Source organism: Ranitomeya variabilis, chromosome 4 (assembly GCF_051348905.1).
Source record: "Ranitomeya variabilis isolate aRanVar5 chromosome 4, aRanVar5.hap1, whole genome shotgun sequence".
NCBI classification, from domain to species: domain Eukaryota; kingdom Metazoa; phylum Chordata; class Amphibia; order Anura; family Dendrobatidae; genus Ranitomeya; species Ranitomeya variabilis.
Window position 1 is genome coordinate 260,656,660 of NC_135235.1, and position 24,885 is coordinate 260,681,544.

Genomic DNA, 24,885 nt, shown 5'->3' on the forward strand with positions numbered 1-24,885 from the left:
CATATAATTGCTAAAAAATAAAGAATTAAAATAAAAAATCGTGATGTTCTCACCTTCCGGCATCCTTCCGTTCCCAATAATGCATTGCGAAAATGACCTGTGATGACGTAGCGGTCTCACGAGACCACACGTTATCTGGGGTTATTGCCGCAATGCATTATTGGGACCGGAGCATCGCGAGGAGCGGGAAGACTGCGGGGGACGCCGGAAGGTGAGACTATCACGATTTTTTATTTTTTAAATTATTTTTAACTTTCTATCTTTTTACTATTGATGCTGCGTAGGCAGCATCAATAGTAAAAAGTTGGTCACACTTGTCAAACACTATGTTTGACAAGTATGACTGACCTGTCAATCAGTTTTCCAGGCGATGCTACAGATCGCTTGGAAAACGCTAGTGTTTAGCGTGAATACGCATGCCAATTCCGCATGCGACATACCCGTGGCAGGAGTTGCAGAATTGCCACGGAAATTTCCGCAGCAATTCTGCAACGTGTGCACTTAGCCTAACATGGATCGAGTACAGTAATGAGGATAACAGTCTCTCTGTTTCCCCTCCTCGGGGCCCTCTGCTTCTGCTTCCTCGGTCTCTCTGCTTCCCCTCCTCGGTCTCTCTGCTTCCGCTTCCTCGGTCTCTCTGCTTCCCCTTCCTCGGTCTCTCTGCTTCCGCTTCCTCGGTCTCTCTGCTTCCGCTTCCTCGGTCTCTCTGCTTCCGCTTCCTCGGTCTCTCTGCTTCCCCTTCCTCGGTCTCTCTGCTTCCCCTTCCTCGGTCTCTCTGCTTCCCCTTCCTCGGTCTCTCTGCTTCCCCTTCCTCGGTCTCTCTGCTTCCCCTTCCTCGGTCTCTCTGCTTCCCCTTCCTCGGTCTCTCTGCTTCCCCTTCCTCGGTCTCTCTGCTTCCCCTTCCTCGGTGTCTCTCTGCTTCCCCTTCCTCGGTGTCTCTCTGCTTCCCCTTCCTCGGTGTCTCTCTGCTTCCCCTCCTCGGGGCCCTCTGCTTCCGCTTCCTCGGTCTCTCTGCTTCCCCTCCTCGGGTCTCTCTGCTTCCGCTTCCTCGATCTCTCTGCTTCCGCTTCCTCGGTCTCTCTGCTTCCTCTTCCTCGGTCTCTCTGCTTCCCCTTCCTCGGTCTCTCTGCTTCCCCTTCCTCGGTCTCTCTGCTTCCCCTTCCTCGGTCTCTCTGCTTCCCCTTCCTCGGTCTCTCTGCTTCCCCTTCCTCGGTCTCTCTGCTTCCCCTTCCTCGGTCTCTCTGCTTCCCCTTCCTCGGTCTCTCTGCTTCCCCTTCCTCGGTCTCTCTGCTTCCCCTTGCTCGGTGTCTCTCTGCTTCCCCTTGCTCGGTGTCTCTCTCTCTGCTTCCCCTTGCCCGGTGTCTCTCTGCTTCCCCTTGCCCGGTGTCTCTCTGCTTCCCCTTGCTCTGTCTCTCTCTCTCTCTCTGCTTCCCCTTGCTCTGTCTCTCTCTCTCTCTGCTTCCCCTTGCTCGGTGTCTCTTTCTCTCTGCTTCCCCTTGCTCGGTGTCTGTGTCTCTCTCTCTGCTTCCCCTTGCTCGGTGTCTCTCTCTCTCTCTGCTTCCCCTTGCTCGGTGTCTCTCTCTCTCTCTGCTTCCCCTTGCTCGGTGTCTCTCTCTCTGCTTCCCCTTGCTCGGTGTCTCTCTCTGCTTCCTCTTGCTCGGTGTCTCTCTCTGTCTGCTTCCCCTCTCCTCGGTCTCTCTCTGCGCCTCGTCTGTCTCTCCGCCCTGTATCCCGTAGACGATGGCGGGGTGTGAATACCGAATACTTCGACAGTTTGTTCACTCCGTGCAGAGTAAATCCTTCCAAGATGAATCCTAATATAATAATGCCTTTCTGCGTGTCACATTTACTAAGTGCTTCGTATATCGTCCCAGTCTGGGTAAAGGAGCCTGTTCTGCCGCAGATTCATTAACAAGAACGCACTTTTTAATAAATCTGCTGCCGACAGTAACATTTATGAGCATTGATGGATTTGTGCCACATTTGCGACATTTTTAGTGGAGTAAATGGCACAGTAAAGGTTGGGCCTCTGTCACATTTTGGGGTCACATTGCGACGTTGCCGGGGACTATTGCACATTTGCTTTACTACATGCGGCTGCAAAATGCCAAACCTGATGGGAAAAAGTAAGCAACGTGTGTGAGACTGATGATCCGACTTCCTCTGGCTGCCTCCATAGCTATTATAAAACTACATCTCCCAGCATTCCCTGATAGGGGCAGGGTCCTCATGAATGCTGGGACTTGTAGTTCTGCTGTAGTTCTCCCCCCTGTTTTTTTTCTCCATCGGTGCCGTGTTTTCCATTAACCCTTCACCCTTATGTCCTTTTCCAGGTGACCCCGGAGGAGGCCACGCAGTTCTACGATGAGCTGAATCATTTCATTTTCGAGTTTGTTTCCAGCTCCGACGCGAGCGAGAGGAAAGGAGGGATTCTGGCTATAGGTACAGAGTGTCGTCTTTTAGGCTGCTGACCCCCATCCTCTGCTCTTCCTCCATGTTACCGCAGCCGTCAATCACCGGGCTGACTTTCTGGTCTGATGGGCTTCATCTCCGTAGACCCCCGTGTAGCCCATCACCTGGAATCAGTCAGTGGTTGCTCAGGATTTCTTTCTGTCCCTTCACAGTGAGCCTGATGGGAGTGGAAGGCGGAAATGCCACCCGAATCAGCAGATTTGCTAATTACCTGCGTAACCTGCTGCCCTCCAGTGACCCGGCCGTCATGGAGATGGCTTCCAAAGCGATGGGACGCCTTGCCATGGCGGGGGACACGTTCACTGCGGAGTATGTGGAGTTTGAGGTGAAACGTGCTTTGGAGTGGATGGGCCCCGAACGCCACGAAGGCCGTAGACACGCGGGGGTGAGGTCACTTCTCTTTACGGCAGTCTATGTAGACTGTTTCTGTGACGTCGGCCTCCGGTACTGACCTCTCGTCTTCTCTACAGGTCCTGGTGCTGCGGGAGCTGGCCATCAGCGCTCCCACCTTCTTCTTTCAGCAGGTCCAGCCTTTCTTCGACAACATCTTCAATGGCGTGTGGGACCCCAAGCAAGCGATTAGGGAGGGAGCCGTGGCCGCTCTGAGGGCCTGTCTTATCCTGACCACACAGCGGGAACCCAAGGAGCTGCAGAAACCGCAGTGGTACAGGGTACGGCTCTCTCCTCTTCATTTTGGACATCACATTTGGGTATACCAAACTATTGGGTTCATTCATGTGCTCTTTAAGATCAAGTTTTTACCATCCAGGACCACAAAATAAAGCACCATAGCCACACAGGGATCACGCTTGATCTATCGTGTTTAATTCTTTATTTTACTTCTTTTGTACAGCAAACGTACGAAGAAGCCGAGAGAGGATTCGATGAGACGTTATCCAAGGAGAAAGGAATGAACCGCGACGACCGGCTCCACGGCGCCCTCCTGATTATCAATGAGTTAGTGAGAATCAGCAGCATTGAAGGAGAGGTAATGGGGAAAGATGCTGGAGGAGCGCCAAACGCAACTCTGGAAAAAGTGCTTGTGAAAAGAAGCAACCTTGCATTTTACCTCTTATTAAAAATCCTCTCTGTTCCCCAAAATAGAGGGATTTTTAATTCTTTCGTTATCTGCTTGTTGCCTAAGTTATTGGCTACCACTGCAGTCTGTCATCGGCGGCCATTGTTTTTGGCAAGGAGGGAGCGCTTGGACATGGTTAGCATTGGCTCTGTCCCTGCGCTCCTCCCTGCCGGTCTGACCTGTCAGTCATTCAGGAGCGCCCCATGGGAAACTGCAAGCAGGGGGAGGCTAAGGAGGAGGGCGCTCTGAAGGCAAACATGCGGACAACCCTCTCAGGGTAGTGGTTGCCATGTAATATTTACACCGCAGCCTATTTCCATTTTTTTCGATTGTTTTTTCCTCCCCTTCTTCCAAGAGCCATATCTTTTTTTTTTTTTTTTTTTTTGTTTGTTCTTTTGTTTGTTTTTCAGTCCACATAGGTCATATGAGGACTTGTTTTTTTTTTTCTGGATAAAGTTGTACTTTTGAATGACATAATTCATTTTATCATGTGATACACTGGAAAAAAAATCCAAGTTTATTGAAATTGCAAAAAAAAAAAAGGTTTTTTTTATTTACCATGTTCACTATACGGTAAAACTGACCTGGCAATATGATTTTCCAGGTCAGTTCGAGTGCGCAGACACCAAACACGAAGACCGGGACAAAAGAAAAACCGCCAAAAAAGGTCAATAGTAATGGTGAAAAAAAAAGAGTACAATATTTTATTGATCGAGAATTTTGGTGTGAAAGGGTAGGAAAAACAACCAGGAGAAAAAGCAGGCACTATTCCAAGTGACAAGCAGATATTAAGAAATGATATATTCATACAGGTTGCATGTCAAACACCTATAGTGCTGGAAATACCATCTATATGGTTAGAATGTGGGATATATAAAAAAAAGTGCAATGACTTAAGTATGATTGTGTTAACCCACTAATAAATATGGCTGTTTGTACACTCTTGTGTGCTGCAGTGCATAAATACTTTATGAATGAATGAATACAATTGTATAAACTCTAGTAGGATTAGTAAAGTGCTATAGTGCATGACTACCTATAGTAAGCGGCTACTAATCATTTTCAATCTTTGCTTCTATTAAAAGTAGATTGAATAGTTCATATTAGATGTTAATATATTTGTGTTCATATAAGTAAATATATATTGTTCATGTTGGATGTACTTGAATGGAAGCCAGCAGGGATCGACGTAAGGAGGCACCCACCCCGACGCGCGTTTCGGCATCTGCTTTCCTCAGGGGTGGTCTTTATGCAATTTTTCACTATATATTCTAGTCCACACGCACTTATATTGGGAGACTTCTCCTTACATGTGGGTTGATATTAGCCACATCTATGTATTACCTTTTTTTTTCTTCTGTAACATCAAGAAAAGTTTCTTTCACTTCTTGCAGCGGCTGCGAGATGAAATGGAGGAAATCACACAGCAGCAACTCGTCCACGACAAACACTGCAAGGACCTTCTGACCTACGGCTTAAAGCCACGCCACATCACCCCGTTCGCCGGCGTCCAGTCGGTGCAGCCCCAGCCGACAAACGCTCTGCTGAGCCTCTTGGGATACACAGGGCAACACGGGATTTTGGGATACGGAGCCGCTCCGATGCCAGAGAAGTCTGTCTTGGTTGAAAGCCGTGCGTGTCGGGAACTGATAGAAGAAAAGTTTGACCAGGTAATGAATTGTTGAAATCTCGCTTTCCCCACATATCAATATGCCAGCTACTTTTTGTATATATACAACATAAATTAAATATAAATAAATATTTATAATATAAATATAATATAATTTATATTTTTTTATTTATTTATTTCCTTGTAGATTTGTCGTTGGGTTCTGAAGTGCAGGAGTAGCAAGAACCCTTTGATCCAGATGAGCATATTGAATGTTCTCCCACGGTTGGCAGCGTTCAGACCTTCCGCTTTCACAGGTAATGCTTACATTTGGGGAAATGATACTTAATGGGGTTTTACTGCCCTAGAAAACAATTCTCTATCAGTCACCGATTGGTGGATATCTACCCGCTTGGACCCTCTGCAGTTTCTTCGTTGCTGGTGCAGAGATGGATCTGACCCCTTGTGCCTCTCTCCTTAGCAATGAATGGGGGCACTCTGCTGATTCTGATGTATTCTTTTTACTTCCTATTAAATACCCGTAAATTTATCTAACTTTTTACAGCAGATCAATACCTCCCTGAAACCATGAGCCACTTACTGAGCTGCGTGCGTAAAGAGAAGGAGCGGACCGTGGCTTTCCAGGCTCTCGGTCTCATCTCTGTAGCCGTAAGGTCAGAGATTCGTTGTTACCTGCCAAAAATCCTCGAGCATGTGAAGTCTGCTCTGCCTCCTAAGGATTTCGCTCACAAGTAAGTGCTGCGATGGTGTCAGTCTGTCTAGGGTGGAGTTTAATGGGTCTGTCTGGTGCCGCGCTTTTTGTAGTGCACACGTCCTGGCAGGTTCCTGCAGGCGTGACATCTTGCAGAAATGAGCGGCGCTGGACAGACACTTAAAGGATTATTCTGCTGCTCAATTATACAATTTTCTTACTGTAGAGAAAAATGGTTAGGAATAAAATCCTTTTCTAAATGTATCATATAGTAGATTCTGCTGATGGGTTGGCCACGGGCCTCTCTTATCCAGGCACCCATCGGATATAAGGCATCCTCCTTCGTCTCTTAGACCTGATTATGGCAGCCAATACTGTAGGATATATGAGGATACTATAGTTATTACTGCTGTTGAAAAAAGGGCACAGAAAAAATAAGACAAATGCCACATTTAGCTAATAGGATCGATCACAAAGTTTCATCTGCTCACTTGTATTACTGATTTTCATACGGACTGCTCACCCTGCAACGATTGATGTTTTTCGGCACCTAGGAGGCAGAAGTCGATGCAAGTGGACGCCACGGTGTTTACTTGTATAAGTATGCTGGCTCGGGCACTGGGTCCCTCCATCCAACAGGAGGTGAAAGAACTACTGGAACCAATGCTGTCTGTAGGGCTCAGGTAAGATGTAATGGATTCGCTGGTCTGTAGTAGAGTTGTAGTGAATGTAGGTAAATATGATGATTTGGGGAGCCTATCTGGAGACCTCTCATCTCCATGACCGTGAGATCCTCCAACATCATCCTGTCTGCCCCCCTATTTATTAAAGCCCCCTGCAGAGAACAACGCTACACAAGCCTCCCCCTCGCAATGTGCAGGACCAGAAATCTTATCGGGGGCTTATTAACACTACATAGAAGGGTGAAATATACGGCTTACAGATCATATGAGACATACAGTGGGGCAAAAAAGTATTTTGTCAGTCAGCAATAGTGCAAGTTCCACCACTTAAAAAGATGAGAGGCGTCTGTAATTTACATCATAGGTAGACTTCAACTATGGGAGACAAACTGAGAAATAAAAATCCAAAAAATCACATTGTCTGTTTTTTTATCATTTTATTTGCATATTATGGTGGAAAATAAGTATTTGGTCAGAAACAAACAATCAAGATTTCTGGCTCTCACAGACCTGTAACTTCTTCTTTAAGAGTCTCCTCTTTCCTCCACTCATTACCTGTAGTAATGGCACCTGTTTAAACTTGTTATCAGTATAAAAAGACACCTGTGCACACCCTCAAACAGTCTGACTCCAAACTCCACTATGGTGAAGACCAAAGAGCTGTCAAAGGACACCAGAAACAAAATTGTAGCCCTGCAACAGGCTGGGAAGACAGAATCTGCAATAGCCAACCAGCTTGGAGTGAAGAAATCAACAGTGGGAGCAATAATTAGAAAATGGAAGACATTCAAGACCACTGATAATCTCCCTCGATCTGGGGCTCCACGCAAAATCCCACCCCGTGGGGTCAGAATGATCACAAGAACGGTGAGCAAAAATCCCAGAACCACGCGGGGGGACCTAGTGAATGAACTGCAGAGAGCTGGGACCAATGTAACAAGGCCTACCATAAGTAACACACTGCGCCACCATGGACTCAGATCCTGCAGTGCCAGACGTGTCCCACTGCTTGAGCCAGTACATGTCCGGGCCCGTCTGAAGTTTGGTAGAGAGCATTTGGATGATCCAGAGGAGTTTTGGGAGAATGTCCTATGGTCTGATGAAACCAAACTGGAACTGTTTGGTAGAAACACAACTTGTCGTGTTTGGAGGAAAAAGAATACTGAGTTGCATCCATCAAACACCATACCTACTGTAAAGCATGGTGGTGGAAACATCATGCTTTGGGGCTGTTTCTCTGCAAAGGGGCCAGGACGACTGATCCGGGTACATGAAAGAATGAATGGGGCCATGTATCGTGAGATTTTGAGTGCAAACCTCCTTCCATCAGCAAGGGCATTGAAGATGAAACGTGGCTGGGTCTTTCAACATGACAATGATCCAAAGCACACCGCCAGGGCAACGAAGGAGTGGCTTCGTAAGAAGCATTTCAAGGTCCTGGAGTGGCCTAGCCAGTCTCCAGATCTCAACCCTATAGAAAACCTTTGGAGGGAGTTGAAAGTCCGTGTTGCCAAGCGAAAAGCCAAAAACATCACTGCTCTAGAGGAGATCTGCATGGAGGAATGGGCCAACATACCAACAACAGTGTGTGGCAACCTTGTGAAGACTTACAGAAAACGTTTGACCTCTGTCATTGCCAACAAAGGATGTATTACAAAGTATTGAGATGAAATTTTGTTTCTGACCAAATACTTATTTTCCACCATAATATGCAAATAAAATGATAAAAAAAACAGGCAATGTGATTTTCTGGATTTTTTTTTCTCCGTTTGTCTCCCATAGTTGAGGTCTACCTATGATGTAAATTACAGACGCCTCTCATCTTTTTAAGTGGTGGAACTTGCACTATTGCTGACTGACTAAATACTTTTTTGCCCCACTGTATATGTATTTTATCTACAGTATGTGTTTGCATATATATTTGGTTTTGTTCTTATTTCTAGCCCTGCCTTAACCGCCGTGCTTTACGACCTGAGTCGCCACATCCCACAGCTGAAGAAAGACATTCAGGACGGCCTCCTGAAAATGCTGTCTCTGGTCCTCATGCACAAGCCGCTCCGGCACCCCGGGATGCCCAAGGGCCTCGCGCAGCAGCTGTCCTCACCCAGCCTCACTAATATCCCTGAAGCCAGCGATGTGGGCAGCATTACTTTAGCTCTCCGCACTTTAGGAACATTTGACTTTGAAGGTAAAAGTTTGGTAAAATCTTGTAATTCAAGTATTTTGTTCTTTGCTACTAAATCCGTGGCGCTGGGTCGTAGCAGAGGGTGCGACTGTAAGAGGCTGCATGTACATTGCCGACGGTTTTTGCATCTTCTTGGCAATGATCGTTTTTACTTTTCTCTCATTTCGCCTTTTGTTCAGGCCACTCTCTCACCCAGTTTGTGCGCCACTGCGCCGACCACTTTTTAAATAGCGAGCACAAGGAGATTCGGATGGAGGCTGCACGCACGTGCTCCCGTCTCCTCACACCATCAATCCAGCAGCTTAGTGGACACGGTCACGTAAGCCAGACTGCGGTCCAGGTGGTAGCCGACGTGCTGAGCAAACTGCTGGTGGTTGGGATTACAGACCCAGGTATGATCGCAGGGGTTTATTGTTTTTATAGAACACTATTTCTTAGACTTTAGTTTATCTTGACGCCTTACCTTGCAGATCCTGATATTCGCTACTGCGTCCTGGCCTCTCTGGATGAACGCTTCGATTCTCACTTGGCTCAGGCCGAGAGCCTCCAGGCGCTGTTTGTGGCTCTGAATGACGAGGTTTTCGAGATACGAGAACTCACCATCTGCACCATTGGCCGTCTGAGCAGCATGAACCCAGCCTTCGTCATGCCCTTCCTCCGTAAGATGCTTATCCAGGTAAGTAGTTCTGGAAAAATGCCGAACACCGATCGGACATATTGTGGTGTTGGTTCTGTCACAAGATCATGATCCTTTTGGATTGACAGGAAAGTCCGTTATCTTTTCCAGTTTCCACCCATGGGCGCTTTGTTTCTACAATGAAGTCCTCATCTAGGCTCCACGTCATGGCAAACTGTAGTTTATCATTTATACCTCTTTTTCTTCTCGTCTTCAGATTTTGACCGAATTAGAGAACAGCGGCGTTGGAAGGAACAAGGAGCAAAGTGCCCGGATGTTGGGGCACCTTGTATCCAATGCCCCCCGCCTCATTCGCCCGTACATGGAGCCAATTCTTAAGGTCGGATTCTCTTGAAAATAAACAAAACGTGTCTTTTTTTCCAATAAAAGGATTTATATATTGATGATTTATCCCCATGATAGGTCATCAACATAAAATCGATGGAGGTCTGACATCCAGCCCCTCTGTTCCCGCTGCAGCCTGTCACCAGGTTTCCATGCTTGTCTAGTGGCCGTTCTCGGTACTTAAGCCCAGATGACATTTACGTCAGTAGAAGCTGAGTATGGCCGCTACACAGAGGACGGGACTGTAGTTCCAACTATCAGTCCACAGCGGGGGATGGATGTCGGATCCTCACCAATCTGATATTAATCACCTATACTAAGGGTAGGGTGTCAATATATAAGTCCTGGACAACCCCCTTTAACTTTATATGCAAGTTGAATGTATTTACGTTTATGTAATTGCTTGTTATGCAGGAAAAGGACACTAATGATTAAGTATAGGCTTGTAATATTGTAGATAAATTGCTGACTGGTTCCCTATTTCTTATTACCAGGCCCTAATCTTAAAGTTACGTGATCCGGATCCCAATCCCGGAGTTGTGACCAACGTCCTGGCGACAATTGGCGAGCTCGCTCAGGTAAGAACGGATGATCCTTGGTGTTAGTATTTGCTGCCATCTTTGCACGTCACACTTCCTGGATATTCTTGTATACACTCGGCACCAGAGATTGGGGTCCGTCACCCAGCGAGTATTAATATTCTTTATAACTGCTACCTGCTTGGCATCGGATGATCTGTCTGCATCTCCCAGATGTCAGATTGGGCAGAAGTCTGCCGGGATGACCCCCGTACTGGGGACATTTGTATTTCTATGTCACGAGGTTTATTCTGTATCATCAGGTCAGTGGATTAGAGATGAGAAAGTGGATGGACGAACTCTTCCCGATCATTATGGAAATGTTACAGGACTCCTCCTTGCTGGCAAAGAGACAGGTAAGTGCTGCTGCGAGTGACGAGACCTGCAGTGTGTAAGTTGCCACAGTTGGTGGTCTGACTACTGTTTATCGTCTTAGGTTGCCCTCTGGACGCTGGGTCAGCTGGTGGCCAGCACGGGATATGTGGTGGAGCCGTACCGGAAGTATCCCACGCTGCTGGAAGTGCTGCTCAATTTCTTAAAAACAGAGCAAAACCAAGGAATCCGTCGAGAGGTGAGCAACCTAACACGTTGTTGTAGTGAAGAAAATGTCATCCCGTTCACCCAGGAGCTCATTTTACATCTGATTCTAGGCGATCCGTGTGCTGGGTCTGCTGGGGGCATTGGACCCGTACAAACATAAAGTGAATATTGGAATGATCGACCAGTCCAGAGACGCTTCAGCCCTGAGCTTATCCGAATCCAAGACCAATCCGGACTCCGGTAATCATCATCCTCTAATAAATCATAAGGAGGTAACAGAGTAAGATGGTTACTGGCGGCCAGAATCCAGGAGGCACATTAGAATAAAGTTTTGCAAGCCTGATCGATATCCTGTTCCCCAATATCCATCTGTCAGGGAAGAGTCAGGAGGGTCTCTTGCACATTAGTTAGTTGTGGGGTTCAATCAAAATCATCTATTGTGCTTGGCAGCTTTACAAGACCGTAAGACTACGGAGTTTTCCGGTTGGATGGTGATTTTATTTTCCGATTGTTGGACTGCACACCGGTGGGATGTGATGTTCCCCATGTTTTATCATTTGCACCATCGCTTTTACTCACCGTGATTTCTCTCTTGTCTTCAGCGGATTTCAGCACCAGCGAGATGCTGGTGAACATGGGGAACCTGCCCCTGGACGAGTTCTACCCGGCGGTGGCTGTGGTCACGCTGATGCGGATCCTGAGGGACCAGTCCCTGTCCTGCCATCACACTATGGTTGTACAAGCCATCACCTTTATCTTCAAGTCTCTAGGCCTAAAGTGTGTGCAGTTCTTGCCTCAGGTGATGCCGACCTTCCTGAGTGTTATCCGCCTGTGCGACATCAACGTGAGAGAGGTATGGGCCCTGCCGCGAGCAGCGTGGTACTGTATGGACTGTCCGGTCACCCCCTCACCTGCTAGGACCACATGGTATAGAGATTTGGCTTCAGGCGCCAGCTGCATGGCCACTGACAGGCAGGATAGTCCGGGATCCAGATCTTTAGGACGTCTCACTTTGCAGTCGACCATCGCACGTTGTTCTCGAGTTAGCGGACGCTGCGACTCGGTGACGGAGCTTGTGCTTCATTATGTCTTTTGTCTTGTTGCAACAGTGCAGTTTCTTGTTAAAATAAGGTTGCGCCTAGGTGAGCATCATCTAAAATATTTTTTTTTTTTTCTTTTTGTTTTATTTTCCTTTTTTTTTTTTTTTTTTTTGTTCTTCCTTTTACAGTCTCACCAACCTTCTCCTCAAGTAAGTCATGAAGAAACTCCAGTGTTCCACAGAACAAAACACATATGGAGGAGGAGGGAGGCGGATGAGGGATCTGGTTAGGAAAGGAGCAGTAGGGGTTGACAGTCAGGGGTTAAATCTGAGGGTCTTGGTGGACGAGGAATTGACTGGATTTGGGGCCTAGACAGTAGAGGACAACACCAAAATGAATTGGCGAAAGGGTTGTCGGACCTCTGGGGCCACGATCCAGCTGAGAATTGGGTGTCGCAAATCCGATCACTCGTCTATTTCAGATCCTCCCGTTCTTCTCGGTAGGAAAAAAAAAAAAAGGATTTGGGTCTTCTAATTCTCAGGAAGACGGTCCAGAGGTCTGAGTAACCCCCCGGCCCTCCATGTGGTTTAATTATAACTGTACTTTTTGAGTGGTCAACCCCCTGTAAATACATATTACATGTGATTATTACAGCACCTAAAAGGCTCGTCTTGGAATAAGATATTGATGACCTAACCCTAGCGTACGTACCCCATAGAAGATCGGGGGTCCGACAGCTGTAGTGCACGGTGTACAGAGACTGGAAATCACCGCTCCATACGCGGAGCAGGGCATGTTAGCTCCCATTGTAGTGAATGTGTCAGGAGCTCGTCATTATCTTGGTCCCAGATGACCCTTAAATTTGTTTGTACTGGTAAATATTAGTCAAGCAAAAATGACTTACAGAAACCTGGACCAGTGGCCACGTTGGTAGCCCGTGTCTCCTGACGGACCGGAGGCTTGTGAACCTCCTACATTTACTGATTATTAGGCCATTGTTGTGGCAAGACATTGGGATTAGAAGAGGGGAAGCCGGAAGGTAGGAGAAAGTTCACCTGCCTCTGCTCCGGCAACCACAGACCACCGGCAAGGTCTCCAGACCCGGGTCCTGCAAATTTTTTTTTTTTTTTTTAACTCAATATACGCAGGAGAAATGTGTTCGACCTATAATATCTGCCTCCTTGTTTTTGCTCGCTTCTCTAACAAGATTTCCTTTTCTTCCCTTTTTTCTCTGCTGTTGAATTTTGGCTTAAAGAGGACAGGACTGATGTCGCCTCAGGTGAGTCTCGCTGCAGAACTTACTTCAAGGCAGAAGGTATGGATCTCGTGTCTTACAGGGGTTGTCCACTTACATACAAAATCATCCGAAACCTTCAGACACCTTAGAGATAATCCCTTTAAAATGCATGTCAGCCCTGATGACTCTTGGTTTAGTTTAATACGGTCAGAATTGTGTGATTACCGTATATACTCGAGTATAAGCCGAGATTTTCAGCCCAAATTTTTGGGCTGAAAGTGCCTCCTCGGCTTATACTCGAGTCATGATCGGTGGTGGGGTCGGCGGGTGAGCACTGTCATATACTTACCTGCTTCCGGGGCTCCTGTCGCCCCCCCCTGCACGTCCCACTGTCTCCGGGTGCCGCAGCCTCTTCCCCTGAGCGGTCACGTGGGACCGCTCATTAGAGAAATGAATAGGCGGCTCCACCTCCCATAGGGGCGGAGCCGCCTATTCATTTCTCTAATGAAGCGGTGCCGGTGACCGCTGACAGAGAAAGAGGCTGCGGCACCGAAGACAGGCAGGGGGAAGGAGCGGGACGCCGGGAGCAGGTAAGTATCGCATATTCACCTGTCCTCGTTCCACACGCCGGGCGCTGTCTCCATCTTCCCGGCGTCTCTCCTCACTGACTGTGCAGGTCAGAGGGCGCGATGACGCATATAGTGTGCGCGCCGCCCTCTGCCTGATCAGTCAGTGCGGAGAGACGCCGGGAAGATGGCGCCGAGGAGCTGCAAGCAAGACAGGTGAGTATGTGTTTTTGTTTTTTTTTTATTGCAGCAGCAGCAGCACAGATTTATGTGGAGTATCTATGGGGCAACGGTGCAGAGCACTATATGGCACAGCTATGGGGCAATGGTGCAGAGCACTATATGGCACAGCTATGGGGTAACGGTGCAGAGCACTATATGGCACAGCTATGGGGCAACTGTGCATAGCACTATATGGCAGAGCTATGGGGCAACTGTGCATAGCACTATATGGCACAGCTATGGGGCAATGGTGCAGAGCACTATATGGCACAGCTATGGGGCAATGGTGCAGAGCACTATATGGCACAGCTATGGGGCAACAGTGCAGAGCACTATATGGCACAGCTATGGGGCAATGGTGCAGAGCACTATATATGGCATAGCTATGGGGCAATGGTGCAGAGCACTATATGGCACAGCTATGGGGCAATGGTGCAGAGCACTATATGGCATAGCTATGGGGCAATGGTGCAGAGCACTATATGGCACAGCTATGGGGCAACAGTGCAGAGCACTATATGGCACAGCTATGGGGCAACAGTGCAGAGCACTGTATGGCACAGCTATGGGGCAATGGTGCAGAGCACTGTATGGCACAGCTATGAGGCAACGGTGCAGAGCACTATATGGCACAGCTATGGGGCAACGGTGCAGAGCACTATATGGCACAGCTATGGGGCAACGGTGCAGAGCATTATATATATGGCACAGCTATGGGGCAACGGTGCAGAGCATTATATATATGGCACAGCTATGGGGCAACGGTGCAGAGCATTATATATATGGCACAGCTATGGGGCAACGGTGCAGAGCATTATATATGGCACAGCTTTATGTGGAGCATCTATGGAGCCATAATGAATGGTATGGAGTATCTATTTCTAATTTTGAAATTCACCGGTACCTGCTGCATTTTCCACCCTAGGCTTATACTCGAGTCAATAAGTTTTCCCAGTTTTTTGTGGCAAAATAAGGGGGTCGGCTTATACTCGGGTCGGCTTATACTCGAGTATATACGGTAATTTATTAATATTTAAGTATAGCAGTCAGAGCTCAGCTGCCCTGATACAGAGCTCCAAATCCCGTACACGGACACAGATGTTATGGGGCGGCCCTCAGCTGATTCATGCTGTCTGAGCCACAGGTGACGTGAATCCGCGTTGTATCGCTTTCCCAGTTTGAATGGAGCCACAATGCATTGTGAGACCACCTCTCCACACACTAGGATGGATGGGGCCGGAATATGTGTCTGCAGGGGATTTGGAGCTCCGTGTCAGTAGAAAAATGCCCCTAGTTCACCATATTGGTTCAATTAATCTGGTCATCAGTGAAAGGTTTTATGTTAACTGTGGAAGAGCGATCACTTTCTGGTTGGCCGGGGGCTGTGAAATGCCTGGTAGGGTTGGAGCGGCCGTGCGTTTCGTTTCTTTTCCTTCTCTTGGAGCCCCAACCAATCGGAAAGTTATAACTTTTAGTATTGGGAATAACCCCTTTACCAGATTGCTACCTGTAGACGGGTCTAGAGGGGTGTTTTTTTTTTTCTATCCTGGATGGAGCATGTTTCAGCACATCTATAGCAATGGTCGGTGTAGTGTCTCACCACATGCTTCTCTGTTCATCTGGGAATGTGCTGGGGTCTGTGGTATCTAATAATGCAGCGGCTCAGTATTTTCTGCATTATATATATATATGGCGCTGAGCGCCGACAGATGTTATCACCTGCGTGACCGTCTCTCACATGTTGTCTGCAGTTTATGTTCCAGCAGTTGGGAATGTTGGTTTCCTTTGTGCGCAGCCACATTCGCCCCTACATGGATGAGATCTTCGCCTTGATGAGAGTAAGTAATTCAGCTCCATTACAGCCCAATGTGCCGTGACGTGGACAACACGACGCCACTAGTGGGAAAAACCAAAGCCGACACTCTGCTCAATGTAATTCATGTGTCTCCCCCCTTCCCCACCCATGTCCTCGTCTTCTCCCCCACTCCTAGTCTCCTCCTCTTCTCGCCCATCCCCCCTGCATCTTCCCTCCCCCCCCCCCTGCGTCTTCCCTCCTCCCCCCCTGCGTCTTCCCTCCTCCCCCCCTGCGTCTTCCCTCCTCCCCCCCTGCGTCTTCCCTCCTCCCCCCCTGCGTCTTCCCTCCTCCCCCCCTGCGTCTTCCCTCCTCCCCCCCTGCGTCTTCCCTCCTCCCCCCCTGCGTCTTCCCTCCTCCCCCCTGCGTCTTCCCTCCTCCCCCCTGCGTCTCCCCCCTGCGTCTTCCCTCCTCCCCCCTGCGTCTTCCCTCCTCCCCCCTGCGTCTTCCCTCCTCCCCCCTGCGTCTTCCTTCCCTCCCCCCCTGCGTCTTCCCTCCCCCCTGCGTCTTCCCTCCCCCCTGCGTCTTCCCTTCTCCCCCCCTGCGTCTTCCCTTCTCCCCCCTGCGTCTTCCCTTCTCCCCCCTGCGTCTTCCCTTCTCCCCCCGCGTCTTCCCTTCTCCCCCCCCCGCGTCTTCCCTTCTCCCCCCCTGCGTCTTCCCTTCTCCCCCCCTGCGTCTTCCCTTCTCCCCCCCTGCGTCTTCCCTTCTCCCCCCCTGCGTCTTCCCTTCTCCCCCCCTGCGTCTTCCCTTCTCCCCCCCTGCGTCTTCCCTTCTCCCCCCCTGCGTCTTCCCTTCTCCCCCCCTGCGTCTTCCCTTCTCCCCCCCTGCGTCTTCCCTTCTCCCCCTGCGTCTTCCCTCCTTCCCCCCCCTGCGACTTCCCTCCTTTTTCCTGCGTTCAAACTCCTTAACCCTTGCGCCTTGTCTTCCTCTCCCACTTAGCCCGCTTGCTTTCTCGTCTACCCACCCCCTTGCCTGTTCGCTTTCTCGTCTTACCTTCCCCCGCTCGCTTTCTCGTCTTTCCCTCTCTCCTCACCCGCTCACTTTCTCGGCTTCCCCTCTGCCCTTGCCCGATCGCTTTCTTGGCTTCCCCTCCTTCCTCACTCATTATTTTTCTAGTCTTCTTCTTGCCCGCTCACTTTCTCTGTTTCTTGCAGGATTACTGGACCATGAATAACCCCATCCAGAGCACCATTATCCTGCTGATTGAACAGATTGTTCTGGCGCTTGGAGGAGAGTTTAAGCTTTACCTGCCGCAGCTCATCCCTCACATGCTGCGAGTGTTTATGCAGGACAACAGTCCGGGTCGCATAGTGACTATAAAGGTAGGGGATGTGGGAATCTGCCTGACGTAGGGGCCAACCAAACGCTAAACACCTGATCTCAGGCCCAGGTTGGTTATGGTCTCCGACCATCTGTAGTCAGGAGATGGATGCTTTTTTTTTTCAAGTTGGGAGACGCTAAATTTTTAATGGCCCCGTCATATATTTCATTTCTGTTTACAGGATATTTATTTTAATAGTTTTTTTTGCACTTTTCCAGCTTCTGAATGCCATACAAATGTTCGGGGCTAATCTGGATGATTACCTTCATCTGCTCTTGCCGCCTATTGTGAAGCTGTTCGATGCCATGGACACTCCGCTACCTGCCCGAAAGTAGGTGTCCTATGGTTATCCATCACTGACACATTGATTCTTTCTAGGCTGGAAGTTGGGAATTAAGGGGTAGTGTAAATTTGGTTTTTCTGCTGTATTTTCAGGCATTTGCCGTCTGGTGTGACATACATTAAAACTTTCCATCATAGTCTGCTATAAAAACAATCTGTTCTTTACTCACTCTTCCCAAGTCCCGGCACTGAGTCTCTGCCCCCGGTGTCTGTTGTTTATCTGCAGCTCTTCCAGACAATCTGTGAGCTCTCCAGTACTGAGCGATTCGTACTATCAACTTAGCCAGAGCTGCCGAGCTCATTGATTGTCTGCAGCGCTGCAGACAAATGGAGACCGAGCAGCAGCAACAGTCCCGGGAAGGTAAGGAATACTTCTGGTTTTATTTTCATATGTATCAGAAAGGAAGAGGGGCCTCAAGCTGTCCCTGGAGCTGGGTAAAAAGGCCTGAGTCTCCGACCTTACAATGCTCCTATAAAAACCCTAATCTGTCCTCTCCCCCACCCCATGAGGCATAGAAATGAAAGGTAAACCAGACACAAAGACAAAACGGGGATATCAGAAACCCTATATCATACAAAAGCACCAACCAACAATAGGGAGGAGGATAGGGACAGGGAGGAATAAACTAAATAGGACCAGGGACCAGAAAATAAACACACACGTACTACAGCAAAGTACAGAAAAACCACTAATCCAAGTCCAAACTTCAACTTCATGAATCTCCAATAGCCACAACAATCCCCTGTTCAGCCCAGCGTCTCCTAAGAGCAAGGAAGCAGAACTTTCACTGGCAGGTCAGAGAGGGACTGGCCAGGTTTTATAGGAAGAGGTAATGACAAGATCAGAAGCAGCTGAAATGGAGCTGCATGTTTCTGACCAGCCTAGAAGGGGTCGTTAAGCTCTTCAGCACCAAAGTAAACTAAATTAATTTAATATGGGATCCATATACACGGGCTGGATGAAAGATCAGCTGTTCACAATACGATCTAATCTCAGATATCCCAGTTTGACGTGACTCAAAGTCCCGGGTATCCTCTTTAAAGTCTGGCCATAACAAGTGCGGTACACCTTCTTGACCTCCAGAGGTCGCCGTGCCCACATCCTAGACTCTTAAGGTGAAGCTGAGAGTTGGGGGTCCATTCCTCTGATGTTTCCCACCGCCCTCTGTCTCTGGCTTTATTTCAGGGAATTGTCATGAAAACCTCCTAATAAGGCAGGTAAAGGGAGTGTGCGGGGAATCCTGCATCCAGGTATATAATGGGTGGGATACTTTCGTACTTTGCACTTAGAGACATTAACAGTCCCAGTACGGACATCTGTGACTTATGGTGGCCGCTGAGTTCAGGTAAGGAGACCCGCCGCCCGTCCAGACACCGCAGTCCATACTCGGACCATGAATGAGAAGATTTTGGGGGGAATTTATTAAGACTGACGCTTCGTGCACAGTTGGAGTTGGAAGCACCTTATTTATTAGGGGACACTCGCCTCTCAATCTGTTTTCTGGACGTTTGTGCTCCTGAAAGTTGATTTATGCCATCTATAAATTTCTGCCGCAAATGATAGTACATTTTTTTTAAACGGTGAGGCCCCAATGTGCAAAAAAAAAAAACAAACCTACCAATGTTTACACAGATTGTGATGCAGAGACCCTCATGTATCCCACCCTTAATGTTTTCCCATAGCCCCTCATATATCCCACCCTTAATGTTTTCCTTTCTGCGTGATCGAATACCACATCCCTGAGATTCACGACTGCATTACACAAGTGAAGGGTAATAATGGATACCGCCATAACACGACGGCAGTAAAAGTGCCGTCTGCATTTAAGGGACGGGGGCGGTATAAAGTGATACCCTGCATGTGTCCGTCAGTGAACGCCCGACCCGGGAGAACCATCATCGGCCGTCTTGGATGGTTTAGCTTTCAGTCTGCAGAGATGTATGTGCGACGTCTGTTTCCGCAGACACAAGTATGTAATTCCTGAGGGCCGGTCCTCGCCGGGGTTATCAACTATTACAGATGTCGGGGCTGGCGATCCGCGTACGCACCTGCTCGGCAGCGCTATGCCATGTGTATATATAAGCTGTGTGTCCTTCCCCCCCCCCCCCCCCCCCCAGGGTGGCTCTGGAAACCGTGGATCGATTGACCGAATCTCTGGATTTCACAGACTATGCCTCCCGCATCATCCACCCCATAGTCCGCACTCTGGACGTCTGCCCTGAGCTCAGACAGACGGCCATGGACACGCTGTCCTCCTTAGTCTTCCAGCTGGGGAAGAAGGTACCGGACAATGATTTTAGGCTTTTTTATTCTGTGACAAGTAAATTAAATAATTTAATTCTTCTGAATTTTCTTGCCAGTACCAAATATTTATCCCAATGGTGAACAAAGTGCTGCTAAAGCACCGGATCCTGCACCAGCGATACGAGGTGCTGACATGCCGAATCTTAAAGGTAATGACAAGGCAACAGTCATTCGTTTATTATCTGTTAAAGGGGTATAAAGGGATGTGCCAGCACTTAGGGTATGTGCACACGCTGCGGATTTTGTTGCGGATCCGCAGTGGTTTCCCATGCATTTACAGTACCATGTAAAGCTATGGGAAATGAAATCCGCAGTGCACATGCTGCGGAAAAAACCGCGCGGAAACACAGCGGTTTATTTTCCGCAGCATGTCAATTCTTTGTGCGGATTCCGCTGCGGGTTTACACCTGCTCCAATAGAAATCTGCACGTGAAGACCCGCAGAGGAAACCGCAATAGAAACCGCGATAAATCCGCAGTAAAAACCGCAGCGGTTTTGCACTGCGGATTTATCAAATCCTCTGCGCAAAATTCCGCAATGGAATCTGCAGCGTGTGCACATGGCCTTAATGATCGGGGAGGATTGCCGTGATAAAGCCCCCTTCGGACTCGAGGCTTTGCATCCACAGGCTTCCCACACAAGTATATATTTGTATGTTTCTACCCACCAGGGATACACTCTTGCGGATGAAGAAGAGGATCCATTGATTTATCAGCATCGTACACCTAGAGGAAACCTAGGAGAGCTTGCAGGAGGCTTATTGGACACCGGGCCAATGAAGAAGTTGCATGTCAGCACCGCCAATCTACAGAAGGTAATGCGGGAAGCCATGTTGTCTATATTGACATTCGGACCCTTGAAGGGTTTATTCTTAAAGTTATTTTTGGACTTCTCAGGCCTGGGAAGCGACTCGTAGAGTCTCCAAAGACGACTGGTTGGAGTGGCTGAGACGACTCGGTGTGGAGCTCCTGAAAGACTCCTCTTCTCCGTCGCTTCGTTCCTGTTGGTCTCTGGCACAAGCGTATAACCCACTGGCCCGGTGAGTCCCCCCCACTGCCTGTCCGACCCACGTCACATTATTACAACTCGCTCGTGACTGAACTTTTTTCTTCTTACCACGTGCAGAGATATGTTTAACGCCGCCTTCCTTTCCTGTTGGTCGGAGCTGAATGAAGACCAACAGGATGAGCTGGTCCAAAGCATTGAACAGGCCCTGACGGCTCAGGACATTGCCGAGGTCACACAGACCCTGCTGAACCTGGCGGAGTTCATGGAGCACAGCGATAAGGTACACGAGGACACGCACGGCAATGTGTGGTGATTTCAGGGGCGACCATGATCGAGAGTCACTATTTGCAACAGTCCTCGCTTTGGCAGGGGTTGTCGTATGGGTCATCCTTGCTCAGGCAGAAGTGGTCGTATGGGTTATCCTCGCTCACGCAGGGGTTGTCGTATCGGTCATTTTCGCCCAGGCAGGAGTGGTCGTATGAGTCATCCTCGCTCAGGCAGGGGTTGTCGTATGGGTCTTCCTCGCTCAGGCAGGGGTTTTCATATGGGTCACCCTCGTTCAGGCAGAGGTTGTCGTATGGGTCATCCTTACTCAGGCAGAGGTTGTATGGGTCGTCCTCGCTCAGGCAGGACTGGTCTTATGGGTCATCCTTGCTCAGGTAGGGGTTGTCGTATGGGTCATCCTCGCTCAGGCATGAGAGGTTGTATGGGTCATCCTCGCTCAGGCAGGGGTTGTCGTATGGGTCATCCTTGCTCAGGCACGAGAGGTCGTATGGGTCATCCTTGCTTAGGTAGGGGTTGTCGTATGGGTCATCCTCGCTCAGGCAGGAGTGGTCGTACGGGTCATCCTTGCTCATTCACGAGAGGTTGTATGGGTCATGCTTGGTCAGACAAGGGTTGTCGTATGGGTCATCTTCGCTCAGGCAGGAGTGGTCGTACGGGTCATCCTTGCTCATTCACGAGAGGTTGTATGGGTCATCCTTGCTCAGACGGGTTGTCGTATGGGTCATCCTCAGGCAGGAGTGGTCGTACGGGTCATCCTTGCTCATTCACGAGAGGTTGTATGGGTCATCCTTGTTCAGACAAGGGTTGTCGTATGGGTCATCCTTGCTCAGACGGGTTGTCGTATGGGTCATCCTCAGGCAGGCAGGGGTTGTCTTATGGGTCATTCTCTCAGGCAGGGGTTGTCTTATGGGTCATCCTCTCTCAGGCAGGAGTGGTCGTACGGGTCATCCTTGCTCATTCACGAGAGGTTGTGTGGGTCATCCTTGTTCAGACAAGGGTTGTCGTATGGGTCATCCTTGCTCAGACGGGTTGTCGGATGGGTCTTCCTCGCTCAGGCAGGAGTGGTCGTACGGGTCATCCTTGCTCATTCACGAGAGGTTGTATGGGTCATCCTTGTTCAGACAAGGGTTGTCGTATGGGTCATCCTTGCTCAGACGGGTTGTTTTATGGGTCATCCTCTCTCAGGCAGGGGTTGTCTTATGGGTCATTCTCTCAGGCAGGGGTTGTCTTATGGGTCATCCTCTCTCAGGCAGGAGTGGTCATATGGGTCATTCTTGCTCAGGCAGGGGTTGTCCTATGGGTCATCCTCGCTCAGGCAGAGGTTATCGTATGGGTTGCCCCCTTTGAGGTTTCACCTGCAGTGGGAACTACACAAATTGTCAGCTTATTGCGTCCGTCCCATGTTATTTCTGCACCAACAATATCTTCCTTATATGCAGAGGATATGCTATAGTGTGCCACCATTTTACCTCCCTACTGCACATCGCCAAATCTCCTTTCTCCTACGCCTCATTGGGGGACACAGACCGTGGGTGTTATGCTGCTTGCCACTAGGAGGACACTAAGTGATACAAAGAAAGTTAGCTCCTCCCCTGCAGTATACACCCTCCTGCTGGCCCTCAGCTAACCAGTTCTTGCTTAGTGTCTGTAGGAGGCACTTGGGTCTGTTTTCAGACCCCAACTTTCTTATTTTAATTTTAATTTTTATTTTTCTGTAAATTTTTATTTTTTATTCAACGGAGTGAAGGGGGCGACAGATCCTTTTTTATGGGACCCGCTCTCCCCCGAACCAGCAACAGGCGAGCACGGCGAGTATACCTCCCCGTCCCTCTCCTGCGACGCGGGAGCACGCCAAATTTTACTCGGGCAACGGGTTTCCATCTTTGGTCCCGATTTCCCTTCCCCCTGCAAGACGGCGAGCACATAGAGCCTGCTCTAATGTTCCTCTCCGGGGGCCCGACATACAAGGCCCACATTACATGGCGTTGCATACTTGCGGCAGAGCCCAAAGGGATTGCAGATGAGGATGGAGCGCGCAGGGACAGGGGGACCTGCATTACCGGACTGTGAGTACATCAGGAGTTCCCCTCCTGCGCTCCGGATCGCTTTGCGGCCGCGCCACCTCACACCGCCGGGCAGGTCGGAAATTTAGTCCCCGGCTTTTCAGCCGGAGTAGGCCGCAGTGGCCTCTATGGGGTAGGCGCCGGCGGTACTTTCGGCAGAGCCCCTGGGGACAGGCGCCGGCGGTCGGGAACTGCGGCGGTTAGCGTCGCTCCGTTGCGGCCGCCGCGCATCCCCAGGCAGGCTGGAAATTTAGTACCCGGCTTTTCAGCTGGAGTAGGCCGCAGTGGGCAGATCCCTCCCACGGCTGTAACTCCGCCCCCTATATCGGCGCTTCTCGTCTGGGACGAGAGGCGCCCTGCAGATCTCGGGGGCCATGCTTCCTCACGCTGCCTGACTGGAAGATGCGGTCTTGGGGGTGCCACTGGCCGGTACGCCAGCGGCAATCATTCGGCGCGCGGCCCGCCGACGCGCTCCACCGGCAGGCTCCATAAATTTAGTCCCCGGCTTTTGCAGCCGGACTAGGCCGCAGTGAAATACCTTTCAGGAGCGGAGGTGCTTTCATGGTCCCGATGGGCTGAACTTCGTGGAAGTAGCCCCCCTCCATGGTCCGGGCAGCCTCCACCACTGTGAAAGCGGACAAGGAGGCGGACGGTTCCTCTCCACCTCCCTAACAAAGGGATGATGGATTGAGGTTTATCTCTCTACCCCTGCACTGTCCACGCTGCAATACCCGACATCCGCGGCGGCTCCATGCCGGGACGCGCACCGTTGGTAAGTGGATCCTGCCAGCAATGGGCTTCTGCAGCGGGATATTGACAGGCAGTCTCAGACTTCCCTGTGACCACCTCCCTGAGGTAACGCTCCAGCCGGCTAACAAATTTAGCTCCCGGCTTCGGCCGATGTGTAGTCCGCACCTCCAGAAGCGCACTGTGTCGCCTCAAGGCGGCTTAGCCTTTTTTCCTGGCGCTTAGCGCCTGACGCGGAAGCGCTCAATTTTCTCGAGCAACGGGTGACCACCCCTAACTCTTACGCTGACGCCGGCTGCAGAAATTTACGCCCCGGCTGGGGCCTATCATGGAAGTTTCGAGGCTCCGCCCACGTCGTGCCTGTAGCTCCGTCCCCTAAATTGGCGCTTCTCGCTCGCTGCGAGATTTTACCTAAACCCGCATGACCAGTATTCCCGGTCTTAAAGTCACACGACCAGTATTCTCTGGTCTTAAAGGCACGTGACCAGTATTCCCTGGTCTTAAAGGCACGTGACCAGTATTTCCTGGTCTAAAAGGCTCGTGACCAGTATCCCCTGGTCTTAAAGGCACGTGACCAGTATTCCCTGGTCTTAAAGGCACGTGACCAGTATTCCCTGGTCTTAAAGGCGCGTGACCAGTATTCCCTGGTCTTAAGGGCGCGTGACCAGAATTCCCGGGTTTTAAAGGCACACGTCCAGTTTTCCCTGGTCTTAAAGGCACGCGACCAGTATTCCCTGGTCTTAATGGCGCACTACCAGTATTCCCCGGTCTTAAAGGCACACGACCAACATTCTCTGGTCTTAAAGCCACACGACCAGTAATCCCTGGTCTTAAAGGCACACGACCAGTATTCCCTGGTCTTAAAGGCACACGACCAGTATTCCCTGGTCTTAAAGGCACACGACCAGTATTCCCTGGTCTTAAAGGCACACGACCAGTATTCCCTGGTCTTAAAGGCACACGACCAGTATTCCCTGGTCTTAAAGGCACACGACCAGTATTCCCTGGTCTTAAAGGCA

The 24,885-nt window shown here is 49.6% G+C and overlaps 1 protein-coding gene across 7 annotated transcripts in view; it reads left to right on the forward strand.

The window, feature by feature from the left end:
• The window catches only part of MTOR (mechanistic target of rapamycin kinase), a 108,183-nt gene that overhangs the window by 20,039 nt on the left and 63,259 nt on the right, over window positions 1-24,885 (forward strand). For 3 of the 7 annotated variants that reach the window (XM_077249687.1, XM_077249692.1, XM_077249693.1), the window contains exons 3-30: window positions 2,334-2,442; window positions 2,625-2,857; window positions 2,943-3,143; window positions 3,326-3,460; window positions 4,155-4,217; window positions 4,945-5,220; window positions 5,368-5,476; window positions 5,725-5,911; window positions 6,426-6,554; window positions 8,498-8,742; window positions 8,919-9,131; window positions 9,210-9,415; window positions 9,633-9,755; window positions 10,255-10,338; window positions 10,602-10,694; window positions 10,775-10,909; window positions 10,989-11,118; window positions 11,481-11,731; window positions 12,107-12,127; window positions 13,174-13,233; window positions 15,695-15,781; window positions 16,950-17,117; window positions 17,335-17,447; window positions 19,577-19,739; window positions 19,820-19,912; window positions 20,434-20,577; window positions 20,660-20,802; window positions 20,889-21,051. In XM_077249687.1, the coding sequence (XP_077105802.1) occupies window positions 2,334-2,442; window positions 2,625-2,857; window positions 2,943-3,143; window positions 3,326-3,460; window positions 4,155-4,217; window positions 4,945-5,220; window positions 5,368-5,476; window positions 5,725-5,911; window positions 6,426-6,554; window positions 8,498-8,742; window positions 8,919-9,131; window positions 9,210-9,415; window positions 9,633-9,755; window positions 10,255-10,338; window positions 10,602-10,694; window positions 10,775-10,909; window positions 10,989-11,118; window positions 11,481-11,731; window positions 12,107-12,127; window positions 13,174-13,233; window positions 15,695-15,781; window positions 16,950-17,117; window positions 17,335-17,447; window positions 19,577-19,739; window positions 19,820-19,912; window positions 20,434-20,577; window positions 20,660-20,802; window positions 20,889-21,051 (4,077 nt within the window). The remainder of the gene's footprint in view (window positions 1-2,333; window positions 2,443-2,624; window positions 2,858-2,942; window positions 3,144-3,325; window positions 3,461-4,154; window positions 4,218-4,944; window positions 5,221-5,367; window positions 5,477-5,724; window positions 5,912-6,425; window positions 6,555-8,497; window positions 8,743-8,918; window positions 9,132-9,209; window positions 9,416-9,632; window positions 9,756-10,254; window positions 10,339-10,601; window positions 10,695-10,774; window positions 10,910-10,988; window positions 11,119-11,480; window positions 11,732-12,106; window positions 12,128-13,173; window positions 13,234-15,694; window positions 15,782-16,949; window positions 17,118-17,334; window positions 17,448-19,576; window positions 19,740-19,819; window positions 19,913-20,433; window positions 20,578-20,659; window positions 20,803-20,888; window positions 21,052-24,885) is intronic. The other 4 variants (XM_077249689.1, XM_077249688.1, XM_077249690.1 and 1 more) reach the window with 4 other exon arrangements.